Consider the following 13,845-nt stretch of genomic DNA (forward strand, 5'->3'; position numbering starts at 1 on the left):
GCTTTTCTATGCGATGTAGAATCTTGCCCACCAGCGGCCACGGAGGAAAAACATAGAACTCCCTAAGGCCATGGTAGAACCAGAGCGTTGACCCCTTCGGCGACTGAAGAATCAGAAGGCCTTGGCATTCTGAGAGGTCGCCATAGGATAGACAAAAGGTAGACCCTAACGATCTCGAATTAACTGCATGGCTGTCAAGAGTTCCCACTCACCTGGATCCAAGTTTGTGCACCTCAAGAAATCCACCGGAACATTCTCTGTTCCTGCAATGTGGGATGCCACTAATCTGCCCATAGCACCAACCTCTGTGCCTCTAGAGCCGCTGCCTTGCTTTTGGTTCTGCCTTGCTGATTTATATACACTGTTGTTGCGTTGTCCGACAGAATCCGAACCAGACGATTCCGTAGTAATGGCAAACTCCTTCAAGGCCAAGCGAACCGCCCTGGTCTCTAGACTGTTATTAGACCACCCAGACTGTCTCATGGACCAGTATCCCTGAACCGAATGGGACTGACAAACTGCTCTACGCACAGTCTATCCAATATACAACAAAACAAGGGTACACTTGTAAACAATCACGTTCTATCAGCCAATTTTTACAATTTTCAGTGAAAAAACTGTTAATTACTTATGTTGGACCCTCATATTTCCCGCAGTTTGTTATTTCAGACTTGTAATTTTTACCACTTGCGGGTTTTTATTTAATCATCGGTCCATAACCATATACTAAGAAATTTTTTTTAAGTTGTTTAATTTTCAATAAAAAACGGTACTTCCCTTAAAGTCCAGGATCTGAAGTTTTGCCTGCTGAGACGCTATCGCGCTTTCGATGTCCAAAGTCCGGAGAGGAGTCCAACATGTCCACGTTTCGTGGGCTGCTGCTTCAGGGACTATGCAAAGTATGCTCCGGTTGCTGGTATATCTTCTACACAACTTTGAGAGTTTTTTTCGGGAGTCCGGTTATAATTTCTCGGACCGCCGTCTCCTCTTGACACACATGCTGTACACTTGCCCAGCACAGTCTGAAACCTTTGGCAGGAGTTAATTTCTGAAAGTAAAATGTGCAGCTTGACCACACATTTCGCTTTCTGTATTGCGGGTGAATACCTAATAGGCTCATCAACATGCATTTGCATGTAATGAGCACTATTAGTTTTGGGGGGGGGTGGCCACGCGTTTTCCATGCGCTATATGAAAATTGGATCTTACCTGCTAATTTTCGATCCTGTAATGCCACAGATCAGTCCAGAAAAGTGGGTTGTGTATCCCTACCAGCAGGTGGAGTCAGAACAATTAGAACTTTGGGCACTGCTACATAACGAGAGTGCCACCTGCAGTCACTCAGTATTGACCTGTACCCAAGCCCATGCTAACAGAACTAAATAATGAAGGGTAACACCCAACCAAATTTCCAGACTACCACTTCGCCGCTGGCATAAACCAGACTGAACAACTGCTAAAAACTACTCCATGAATCATGTCTGCAGAAAAGGAGCTTCAACAATAAAACACAAGCAGGTTCTGACCAAGACAGTCTTTTGGTATCTGAAGAAAGGGGTGGGCCTCTGGACTGATCTGTGGTATTACAGGAACGAAAATTAGCAGGTAAAAACCAATTTTCATTTCCTGAACATACCCAGATCAGTCCAGAAAAGTGGGATGTACCCAAGCCACCCTACACTGGGTGGGAACCCAAAAGACCCACACGAAATACACTCTCCCCAAAGGACGGTTCATCAGAAGCCTTAACGTCCAATCACTAATGTTTCATAAAATAGACGACCATACTGCCGCCCGACAGATTTCCTGAGGAGACAGTAACTGACACTGCCCCGGAGGTAGCCTGAGCCCTGGTGGAATGAGCTCTGAGACCCAAAGGCACCTGACGCCCTTGGGCTATGTATGCTGCGCAAATGGCTTCCTTATTCCACCGAGATATGTCGCCTTTGATGCTTTGTCCCCCTTCTTTGGGCCACCAAAGAGAACGAACAAATGATCAGAATGTCTGAAGTCATTGGTAATCTCCAGCTAACGCAAATGGCCACCAAAAACACAGTTTTCAAAATCAAATCTTTCAGGGAAACTCCACGAAGAGACTCTAAAGGAGCGGCACATAGAACTCGCAGGACTAAATTCAAACTCCAATCCGGACACACTGAATGGATGGGAGGGCGCAAATGTTTGACCCCCTTAAGAAACCGAGCAATATCCGGATGCGCTGCCAGCAAACAGCCAGTTTTCCCGCAAGGCACCTAGAGCTGCAACTTGTACAGGAAGGGAATTGAATGCCAAGCCCTTAACGAGGCCCTGTTGTAGAAAGTCAAGCACCCGAGGAACATGCACCGCTAAAGGGTCGCAGGAACGCTGATGACATCACATCTCAAAAAGCTTCCAAACTCTCACATAGGCCATAGAGGTGGTTGTACGTCGTGCCTGTAGGAGGGCGGAAATGACTTGTTCCGAATATTCCCTCAAGCGTAAACGTCGCCTCTCAAAAGCTAAGCCGCGAGAGAGAAGATATCCTCCCAATCCGAAAATATGGGCCCCTGACGGAGCAGATGCGGTAGATGAGCCAGCTGAAGTGGACCCTCTAGAGCCAAGCATACCAGATCTGAGAACCATGGACGTCGTGGCCACTCCGGTGCCACCAGAATCACCCTTCCCGGGTGCCGCTCTATGCGATGGAGAAGCCGACCTATGATGGGCCAGGGCGGGAAAGCATACAGAAGAATCCCCGTGGGCCAAGGACATGCGAGAGTGTCTATGCCCACCGAGCCCTGTTCTCGGCAACGGCTGAAAAAATGAACTGTTTTTGCGTTCGCCTGCTTTGCCATCAGATCCAGCTGAGGCGTTCCCCCATCTGGTGCAAATGAGATTCCACACCTTGAGAGAGTTCCCAATCCCCTGGGTCTAGTTGCTGACGGCTGAGATAATCGGCTTGCACATTCTCTACTCCTGCGACATGGGATGCGGCAATGCCCTCGAGATGGCGCTCTGCCCAGGTGAACAGAAGACGTGCCTCCAGTGCTACGGCGGGACTTCGAATCCCGCCTTGCCGGTTGAGGTACACCACCGTTGTCGCATTGTCTGAGAAGACTCGCACCATTCTGCCCTGGATTCAGGGAAGAAACACCAGCAGGGCCAGATGTACAGCCCTGGTTTCGAGCCAGTTTATGGACCAGGATCTTTCCATCGCCGACCAAAGTCCTTGGGCGGACCTGTCTGCACACACCGCCCCCCAACCTGAGAGGCTGGCATCAGTGGAGATTATCCGCCAATTCGGAGTGTCAAATCCACCACCCCCCCCCGTTCCAGATTGTCCAGTGACAGCCACCATGACAGACTGGCTCTGGATTCCGGAAGTAGAGACATTGGTAGATTGAATTGCTCTGTCACCAGGCTCCAGCAAGACAAACACATGCTATAAAGGTCTTAAGTGAGCGAACGCCCAAGGAACCAAGTCCAAGGTTGAAGCCATGGAGCCCAGGGCCTTGGATCAGGAACCGACGAGAGAGGGAGCAATTTTAGATCTAATTCTCAGTGGAGCACAGGACTTGGTGAGAGAGGTAACGGTGGTGGGGCCGCTTGGCAATAGTGATCATAATATGATCAAATTTGATTTAATGACTGGAAGAGGAACAGAGTGCAAATCCAAGGCTCTCGTGCTAAACTTTCAAAAGGGAAACTTTGATAAATGAGAAAAATTGTTAGAAAAAAACTGAAAGGAGCAGCTACAAAAGTAAAAAATGTCCAAGAGGCGTGGTCATTGTTAAAAAATACCATTCTAGAAGCACAGTCCAGATGTATTCCACACATTAAGAAAGGTGGAAAGAAGGCAAAACGATTACCGGCATGGTTAAAAGGGGAGGTGGAAGTTATAGCCTGGTATTGCCGTATCCCAGTCATGAGATTCCGTAAACCACGTTTCCGTGACAGCAACAACGTCCAAGTCCGCCTCCACCATTAGGGCTTGCAGATCTGGGATTTTATTACCCAACGGCAGGGGAGAAGAAAAAAGGATTCGCACTCACAAAGCGGGGAGTAGCTGGCTTGTTACGGCGGTTACTACCCCAAACCAAATAAGCCTGATACTTCACTTTCAATGCATTTCCAGCATAGCTCTCTGCTTTAACGGCAGGGGAGAAGAAAAACTGATACTTCACGCATATCCAGCATAGCTCTCTGCTTCAACGGCAGGGGAAAAGAAAAACAACCAATAAGGGCTGAATAACAGTCTAGGTAAAACAAATAAGCATGGGTGTAGCTTGCTTATTGCGGCGGTTACTTCCCCTACTACCCCTAACTAATCAAGCTTGATATTTCACTTGGATGCAGCTCCATCACTGCTCTCTACATTAATGGTGGGGGTGGAAGGGAAATAGAACCAAAGAGCTAAGAGAAACAGATAAGTATGAGAAAAAAAAATGTGTGAAGCTTGCTGGGCAGACTGGATGGGCCGTTTGGTCTTCTTCTGCCGTCATTTCTATGTTTCTATATGTTTCTATGATAGTGGTCTTTCTCGTGACTGCCGAGACCGCGGCATCCACCTTTAGAATCTTCAGTAAATCCAAAACAGACGATAACTGGTATTTTCGCCATAGCTCTGCTCACCTTCAAGCAGGAATCCCGAGTCTCCCACTCCCGGGTCACTAGCTTGCGAACCCTCTTAGGCAGAGGAAAAGATGCTGTGGGATCCCTAATGCCATCAAGGACTGGATTGACACCCTCATTGTCAGACTCTTGAGAAGCCTTAAGTCCCAGAACTTCAAGGACCTGGGGAATAAAGGGTCTTAACTCATCCCGCTTAAACAAACGTACCACGCTGGGGTCATCGGGCTCATCCGCATCATCAGTATCCACATCAGGAGGATCAGGCTGCAGATCCGGGTCTGCCGCCCCTACTACCCCAGAAGCCGGCGTTGCCCCAGACTCCAGGATTGGATCTCGTGTACCCTGGGGAGAATCCCCTATGGGGTGAGCCTGATCAGGGAGGCACTGACAAGGGTCCGTACCCCGACCTCTTTTCTCAGGCGGGTCCAAACCTGCCCCCAGGAGACCAGGCCGCTTTACAGAGTGTTTCCTTGCCAGGAAAGCCTGGTACATAAGAAGGACAAATTCTGGGGAAACCCCTTCAGGGTCCCCCTCCCCCACTGGAGAGTCGGCTGGGGCGATATTGGTGCCCCTGGTGAGGTCTTCCCTCACTGGGACTAGAACAGGCGGAGGATCCTCTTCCCACGAAGCTGAGACAAACGTTCCCTCCCCCGAGGGAGGAGGCAAGAAGCCCTAAAGAGCCCTCTAACCCTGGGGAACACGCTACGGATAAGGAGGCCGCATCTAACACCTGGTTGCGTGACCCACACTTGCGGCAGGCCTGCGATTGTTTTCAGTGCCACCCGCAGCAGCGAGCAGATAGTCTGAAGTGAAATAGAAAAGGGCGCGAATAATAATAATAAAAAAAAGAAACGCTCTGAGCCGCGACGTGGAAAAATTCAGTCAGGCAGGACCAGAAAAAACAAACGTTTCGTGCTGCGGACTAAGACTACTGGCTGAGGAGGAAAAAAAGTGCGCAGCTGTGCCGCGGGAAAGGAGCCTGTCTATAGTGAAGTCGCAAGGCCCCCCAGCAGGGAAGCGGCGTGTAAACAAGGCACACTGAGAAACTCACCCTTGCCCTCAGAAAACGACCCGGAGCCTCGGGAGCTGAGGGGAACACTGATGACAGCTTCCCCGGCCAGCCTTAAAAGACCTGGTCCCTCCTGCACCTCTCCTTACTTCAGCACCGAAGACGGTCAGACAGCCGCAGTGAAAACAGCTCTTTTTTTTTTTTTTTTTTTTTTAAATAAACTTTACCAAGACACAGAGAAAGGCTGTTGCAGGAGACAAGGGAGCAGCTGTAGCAGAGACGGTGGTGAGTAGCCAGGAGCCTCTGTTTGTCAGACTCCGAACTGTGGTGGGCGAAACCCTGACAGGAATATCCAATTCCCTGGCTTCTACTGAGGGATGGCCCACGAAGGAGCACCAGGAAGCGACCATAAACCAAAAAAGCAAGTTTGCTTACCATAAACGGTGTTTCCGTAGATAGCAGGATGAATTAGCCATGCTGTCATGGGAACTGTCCATCAGGCCCAGGAGGCAGAGCTTCTGAGAGGAATATAGAGCTCTGCTCTGTGCGGCTGCACGTGCCTTCCCACGCAGAAAACGAGTCTCTCCTCAGTCTGTGATTTAGTAGTGTATACACGTAAGTAGTTGACTATCCAGGGAGGTGGGTGGGTCAGCATGGCTAATTCATCCTGCTATCTACGGAAACACCGTTTACGGTAAGCAAACTTGCTTTTTCCCCCGTTGATAGCAGGGCTGAATTAGCCATGCTGTCATGGGAGTCCTAAGCTCCCGATCACGCACACCGGTATTTAGTAAGATATTATGCGTGATGTAAATTTGTGGATAGTCAAAGTTTCAGGTGGACATAGTTTGCAGAATAACTCGTCCGAGTTTAGCATCGACAGTAGTGAGATGTGAACGTATGTACAGATGGCTAATTCATCCTGCCACATGTCAGATGGGCCAGGGAGGCCGATACTGCCCTCACTTGATGTGCATTAGGTTGTGAAAGCAAGGTTAAGTTATGCTTTGTGTAACAGAATTGAATGCATCGGGTTATCCAGCTAGATATGGTACGTTTTGCTACCGGAAATCGGGAGGGTTCGGGTTGAAAGACAAATAATTGAGAGGCTCTCAGAATGCGTTCTTCATTTATAAATATGCTAGTGCTCTTTTGCAGTCCAATGTGTGCAGTAATCTCTCTCTATCATTTTGGTGAGGCTTGGGAAAGAATGTGGGTAATTCGATTGATTGGTTCAAGTGGAAGTGGCTGACCACTTTCGGAAGGAAAGAAGGGTGTGTGCGAAGTACCACCTTGTTATGGTAGAATTGCATATATGGGCTGTAGTGTACCAGAGCCTGCAGTTCACTGACTGTGTGCGAATGTTAAGGCAATGAGAAATACTACTTTCCACATAAGATATTTAATGTGTGCTCCATTGGTTCAAAGGGGGCTACTATTAGCTGTTCCAGTACAACATTAAGATTCCATGGTACTGGCGGCTTGGAAATTGGAGGCCGGAGGTGAGTTAGGCCCTTTAGAAAACAGGAGATAAAGGGTTGGACAGAGATGGGTTGTCCTCTATACGGCCGGTAATAGGCTATCGCACTGAGATGTACTCTGATCGAAGAAGTCACCAGTCCCGTAGTGTATAATGAGTGAAGATAGTCCAACAGTATTTCTGGTGAACAGTCTAATGGAGGTATTCCCTTTGCAGAACACCAGGATGAAATTCTCTTCTATTTGAAGCTGTAATTCCTTCGTGCTGATGATTTTCTTGAGGCGAGAAGTATAGTTTGCGCGGAAACGGATATTCCCTGTTCCGTCAAGAGAAGTCGCTCAATCTCCATGCTGTCAAGTGTAGTGATTTGTGCATTGGATGGAGCAATGTTCCTTGTTCCTGCGTCAAGAGATCCCTGCGATCTGGTAGCGCTATTGATAGGTGCAAGAGGTGGGTATACCACGGTTGACGTGGCCATGCTGACGCTATCAGAATTAACCGTGCTGCGTCACTTATGCACTTTTGCAATGTTCTTGTAACAAGGGGTACTGGAGGAAACGCATACAGAGGTTCTGTCCATGGAAGGAGAAACGCATCTTGAGACGTTTGACGAGTGCTGGTCCAGCCTGAACAAAAGCGAGGGATTTTCGCATTGAGTTCTGTCGCAAAGAGGTCGATCGTTGGTTGTCCCCATTGTTCGAACAGCGTATCTGCTACTTGCAGATTGAGTGACCATTCGTGAGGGTAGAATATACGACTCAGATGGTCGGCTTCAATGTTGATGGCTCCCGGTAGATACGTTGCTTGAAGGTGGATGGAATGATGTGACGCATGTTCCAGAATCTGTAAGGTTTCCTTGCAGAAGGACCATGAACCGGACCCTCCTTGTTTGTTGATGTAGTACAGACCATGACTCGCTGGCCTCTTAAGTGCGGAAGGAATGTTTGGAGAGCATTCTTTATCACTCTGAGTTTGAGTAGATTGTAGATTGATTTGTAGATTCCTTTCTTCTGGGGACCAGAGTCCTTGGGTTTGCAGATGGTCCAAATGAGCTCCCCAATCCTTGCGAGAGGCATCGGTGGTAAGAACTATATTTGGGGGGGGGGGGAGAGAATCGTGAACAATGCTCCCTTTTGAGTATTTTTGGCTGGAGCCACCACGTTATATCTTGCAGCATGGATTGAGTCAGTCATACTCTAATCGTTAATGCATGCAAGTGTTTCCACTGCCCCTTGAGACCCCATTGTAGTCGACGCATCTGGAGTCTGTGTTCGGAACTGTATGAATGGCTGCCGCCATGTGACCCAGGATTATGAGGATCTGTCGCGCTGAGGGTTGCTTGAGCAACCAGGTGGAGCGGAAGAGTCGTTGCATCTCTAGTCTCCGCTCTATCGGTAAAAAAGCTCTGGTGCGGAGGGTATCCAGACGCGCCCCAATGAATTGAAGAGATTGCATCAGTACCATATTGGATTTTTGATAGTTTACCATGAATCCCAAACATTGTAGGCAGTGTAACGTTTGGTGTAGGTATTCTTTGAGGGACTCCTAAAACACTACTATGAGCCAGTCATCCAGATAAGGAAAGATTTTGATGCTCTTCTGGCGAAGATGTGCCACCACCACTGCCACGCACTTGGTGAAGACCCTGGGGGCTGACGAGAGGCCAAAGGGTAGTACTCTGTATTGGAAGTGTCGTTCCTGAAACTGGAAAGAGAGGTACCACCACGAAGAGTGGTGGATAGGGATGTGTGTGTAAGCATCCTTTAGATCTATTGAACACATCCAGTCCTTGGGTTGTAGAAGTGGTAATATGGTCTTCAGGGAGACCATTTTGAACTTTTCCTTGATTAGGTGTTTGTTCAGCTTCCGCAGATCCAAAGTTGGTCCTTGTCCCCGTTTTCTGGGGAATCAGGAAATAAGGTGAATAAAAACCCTTGTGTCGATCATGTATAGGAATCCGCTGGATCGCTCGTTAAAGTAGGGATGAAATTTCCTGTGTTAATTGCTTCTGGTGACCTGGAATTAGATTGGGAATTAGGTGTGGTAGATTGGGTTTTTGCAGAAACAAAGCTGATATCCATGTCTTACAATTTCTAGAACCCATAGGTCTGTAAGTTATGGTCTCCCAACATGGAAGGCATAAGGTGATCCTCCCCGGAGGATGCAGTGGTAGTGATGATGGCGGATGTATTAAAAAGATGAGGCAGGTTTGGCTGTCTGCTGAGGCTGTTGTGCTGGTGTTCTCTGCTGTCTTGCCCTGCCCCTCGTCGCCTGAAGAGGTGGTAGTGCTGTCCTTTGTGGTGGGTTGAACGGAGTAGAAAAAAAAAAACCTGTTGGTATTGCTGTGTGTGGTTGGCAGAGTAATCTCTCCGTTGTGTGGCAAAGGATGAGAAATGTGTCAGACTGGACAGCTATTGCCTGGTCTTTCAAATTTTCAACCGTTTCTTGGAACTTGTCCCCAAAAAAGATTGTCGCCCTTGCATGGTATGTTCGCTAGACGCTCTTCTCTAATGGCGCTGGAGCCAGGCCATTCGACTGGAGGCAATGGCCGATGCAGATGTATGAGTTGACTCAAACGACTCGTACACCGTCCAGAGAAGATGTCGAATGCCCTCCTTGAGGTCTTGTATCGGCTGAATTACGGCCGGTGTCTCCGGAGCAGGTAAAGCTGCCTTCAAGGTCTGCAGATTCTCATACAGATATTGGACTAGGTAGAATTGGTGTTGACAAATTCTGAAGGACAGCATAGATGATTGATATGCCCTCTTCCCGAACTCATCCAGGATTCACTGACACATACAGTCTAGATCGCTTGGCTTGCTGCACTGCAGATTCCACAACCAACGAAGAGTGGGGCAGTTGTGTTGTAGAATAGAATTTAGACTTCAGCATTCGAAATTTGAGGTCTGTCTTTTTGGAGACCGGTGGGATAGTACATGGCGTCTCCCAGGATTTTTCAAGGACAGAATTCAATACATTGTGGGATGGTAAGGAGGTGGGCTCAGCCAGGACGTCAAATATCTTAAGAAGGCAGAGTGTTTCCGCTCGAGGGTCCTGTAATTTTTGGACCTGTAGGTTAAGAAACTTTCCCATCTTGTCCAGGAACTTGGGATATGATAGGTCTTCCAGAGGCGAGTAAGGTTCAGGCGTATCCTCTGGAGGATCAAAGGGGTACCCTGTTGATGCGGGTGATGGAGGGGAATCCGAGTCTGTCCCTACCGGGGAGTGTTCCTGCTCTGAGTTTCTAGTTGTTTGTGGTGACTGTCCCTGTGGAGAATGGTTCTGTACTCTCAGGTGATGACCCCTGTTGAGGTGAAGGTGGCCCAGTACTCATAGGGGGATGATGGAATTTGCCTCCTTGGTTTGTGGTGGCATCCTCTGTTTGCCATGTGTATCCCCATGAAGGAGCAATGGGTCTTCCCCACTTACACCTGTTTTCCTCCGTTTCTTGACTGGTGGCGGGGGTGATTCACCCCATTCTTGGAGATCTTGATGAATGTTGACTCGGGGAGGAGGATGAGGACTAAGTCTTACATAGTCCCCTTCCAATTGCGGTCCTGATGTGTGTGTCTCACTTCTGAGGAACAAGGATTGGTTCGAGAACCGGGAGCTATGGAGTCTCGTGGGGGGAGGGTGCGAGATAAGAACCCCCTCCTCTCTCCGAGAATGTTGAAGACTGTAGGCCGCTGCCTGTGGGTTTTGTTATTTTATGACTGTGTCTTTTCTCACTCACTGAGTGGGTTACCCCTCTCAATATCTGCTTTGAGGTGTGTGGTGGAGTTGTTTGCGATGTAGGCATTAAGTGTGCCTGTTGAGACTTTCCATGCGTCGATTTTGACGGATGTGGTGTTGGTGAGGGGACATGTGCCATTGGTATCAGTCGTTGCATCGGAGCCAACACTCCTTGCGCCAAACTCTACGCTTTCTGCGTTGATTTGGGGGGCTCCTGCATTGATGTGGACGTTCCCTGCGTCGACACTTTCGGCGTCGACGCCGATACTTCTTGCGTCAGCTCAGAGTCCTTCTGTGGCGCCATCCACGCTCTATGCACTGGCTTCGATTTCATACGCAGTGTTGTGTCTTGACGCAGATTCCTTTGACGGCGATGCGTCAGAGTGCGCCGATTTAGGCGTCGATGGGGGTGGATTGCTTCGGTCAGGTCCCTGACTCATGCCACAATGGCTTAGACGCCGATGATGTGCTGGAATCCCCTGCTCCTCTTGGCCTCGGCGATCGCCGCTGTAATCTATGCCTCGTCGAGTCGTGGCTATGAAGGCCTTGACTCCGGGCTTTATCTCCCAACTCCGATCCACCAGTCCTGGAGGTGAAGGGTTCCACGGATGCTGCTCTTTTTACCATGGGGGACTTGTGCTTCTTGGGACCCGTGACGAGGGCGCCTCCGAATGTGGGGCATGGGACCCCAATTGCGCTTCCCTCAGGGCCTGAATCTTATGGGCACCCTATCGTCTGGGGACATCCTGCCGCAGTGCTTGCATGTGGCCTGTTTATTCGGCCCCAGGCAATGGTAACAGCTATCATGTCCATCGGTGATGGACATGATTCTGCCGCAACCGCAGGGTTTGAACCCTGGAAGCCTTGGAGCCGGTTTTGGGACATTTTCTTCTGTTTTTTTTATATTTAAACTAGCTCCGCGTGCGCTCCCAAGTGCGGAAAACACAGACTGAGGAGAGTTTTTCTGTGCGGGAAGGCACGTGCAGCTGCACAGAGCAAAGCTCTGTATTCTACTCAGAAGCTCCGCCTCCTGGGCCTGGACAGTTCCCATGACAGCATGGCTAATTCAGCCCTGCTATCAACGGGAAAAATTAAATTCAAAGTAACTGAATAAAAAATGTAACTAAAGACTGCAGGTGAGCATCTGTACCACCCGCTGGAGTCAGAAAAATACTGAGTGACTGCAGGTGGCACTCATTATGTAGCACTGCCCAAAGTTCTAATTGTTGACGCCACCTGCTGGTAGGGATACACAACCCACTTTTCTAGACTGATCTGGGTATGTTCAGGAATACCCCTTACTGTAATAACACGTCAAACACACGGGTCCAAACGGGGGCTAACTGTGTGCTCAGCCGAGCGCACCGCTCTGTATTGGCCTGACTGTTAGGTAAACTTCTGTCAGAAGTACTTACCCATCTACTATCCATGCCCTTGGACAGTTTCTCCAGTTTTTTGAAGTTCTTTTTGTTCATCACTTTTTCACCTGTGCTCAGTCTCCAATCATTGGCATTCCATTTATGAACCCATTTTGTCATACCTATGTAAAAAATATTGTGGTTAGGTACGAGAACATATCAGAAAATAAAGATAGTTTCTCAGAACATCCAGAAGGCATGTGGAGAGTATTGACATGCATGGATATTCATTCTTGCACAGCTGCCATGATGCCAGTCTCCTTGCTAATTAACTCTAAGGAGAGAAAGGGAGGATTTTGTGGCTGATTTATCCTGCTCTCCTATAGAGAAAGGAAAATTAGTTTCTTACCTGATAATTTTCGTTCCTGTAGTACCAAGGATCAGTCCAGGACACCTGGGTTGTGACTCCGCACCAGTAGATGGAGACAGACTAAAACTTGTGGGCGGAGCCATATATGCCCCTGTGCCAGTCACAGCCCCTCAGTCATACGAATGTCAAAGTAGAACACAACCAGAGCACCAAAACTAGCTATAAACCGCTAATAGAACGGGGATAGAAACACCCCTCCTGGAAACGGACTCTCCAACCGAGAGAGCTAAACAAGCGGAACAGATTAATTCAGAACAAAGAGCGGACTCTCCATTACTTCAGCGCAGCACTGCGGGCGGGATCCTGGACTGATCCTTGGTACTACAGGAACGAAAATTATCAGGTAAGAAACTAATTTTCCTTTCCCTGTACGTACCAGGATCAGTCCAGGACACCTGGGATGTACCAGAGCAAACCTACTGAGGGTGGGAAGCAGAGAGTCCCGCTCGGAGTACCCTCTCTCCAAAACCCCCGGAATCGGTAGCCCGGACATCCAACCAGCAATGCCTGCTAAAGGTATGCAACGACTTCCAGGTGACCGCCCTGCAAATCTCTTGAGGCGACACTGAGAAGCTTCCGCCCAAGATGCCGCTTGAGATCGAGGCGAGTGAGCCCGCAGCCCCACAGGAAGCGGTTTTCCCCGCACCAAGGACGCCGAACCAATGGCCTCCTTGAGCCAACAGGCGATCGTCGTGCGTGACGCTGCGGCTCCTGTCTTTGGATCAGAGAACAGAACAAACAGATGATCCGTAACCCGAAAACGGCTTAGTAACCTCCAGGTATCGAAGAAGGGATCTCCGCACGTCCTCCCGGTATCGAAGAAGGGATCTCCGCACGTCAAGCTTCCGTAATTCCCTCGCTTCTGGAACAGAGGACTCCCCGCCCGCAAAAGCGGGCAGCTCCACCGATTGATTCATGTGAAAAAACGACACCACTTTCGGTAGAAAGGAAGGAACCGTCCGCAAAGACACTCCGGAACCGGAAATACGCAAGAAAGGTTCCCAACAGGACAGGGCCTGTAACTCGGAAACCCGCCGTGCCGAGGCAATCGCCACCAAGAACGCCGTTTCTAAAGAGAGATCCTTAAGAGTTGCGCGTTTCAAGGGCTCAAACGGCGCTGCGCATAGAGCGGAAAAAACCCAAATGAGGTTCCAAGACGGACAAGGGAGACGTAATGGGGGGCGAAGGTGCTTAGCACCCCGAAGGAAACGAGAAATATCCGGGT

At 49.1% G+C, this 13,845-nt stretch overlaps 1 protein-coding gene across 2 annotated transcripts in view; it reads right to left on the reverse strand.

The window, feature by feature from the left end:
- Positions 1-13,845, reverse strand: part of LOC115087986 (ribonuclease H1-like) — a 103,583-nt gene that overhangs the window by 30,192 nt on the left and 59,546 nt on the right. The window contains exon 4 of one of the 2 annotated variants that reach the window (XM_029595796.1): positions 12,248-12,372. The exons of the other annotated variant lie outside the window; for it this stretch is intronic. Within the exon in view, the coding sequence (XP_029451656.1) occupies positions 12,248-12,372 (125 nt within the window). The remainder of the gene's footprint in view (positions 1-12,247; positions 12,373-13,845) is intronic. 2 annotated transcript variants of the gene reach the window in all.

This window comes from Rhinatrema bivittatum, chromosome 3 (assembly GCF_901001135.1).
Source record: "Rhinatrema bivittatum chromosome 3, aRhiBiv1.1, whole genome shotgun sequence".
NCBI lineage: Eukaryota > Metazoa > Chordata > Amphibia > Gymnophiona > Rhinatrematidae > Rhinatrema > Rhinatrema bivittatum.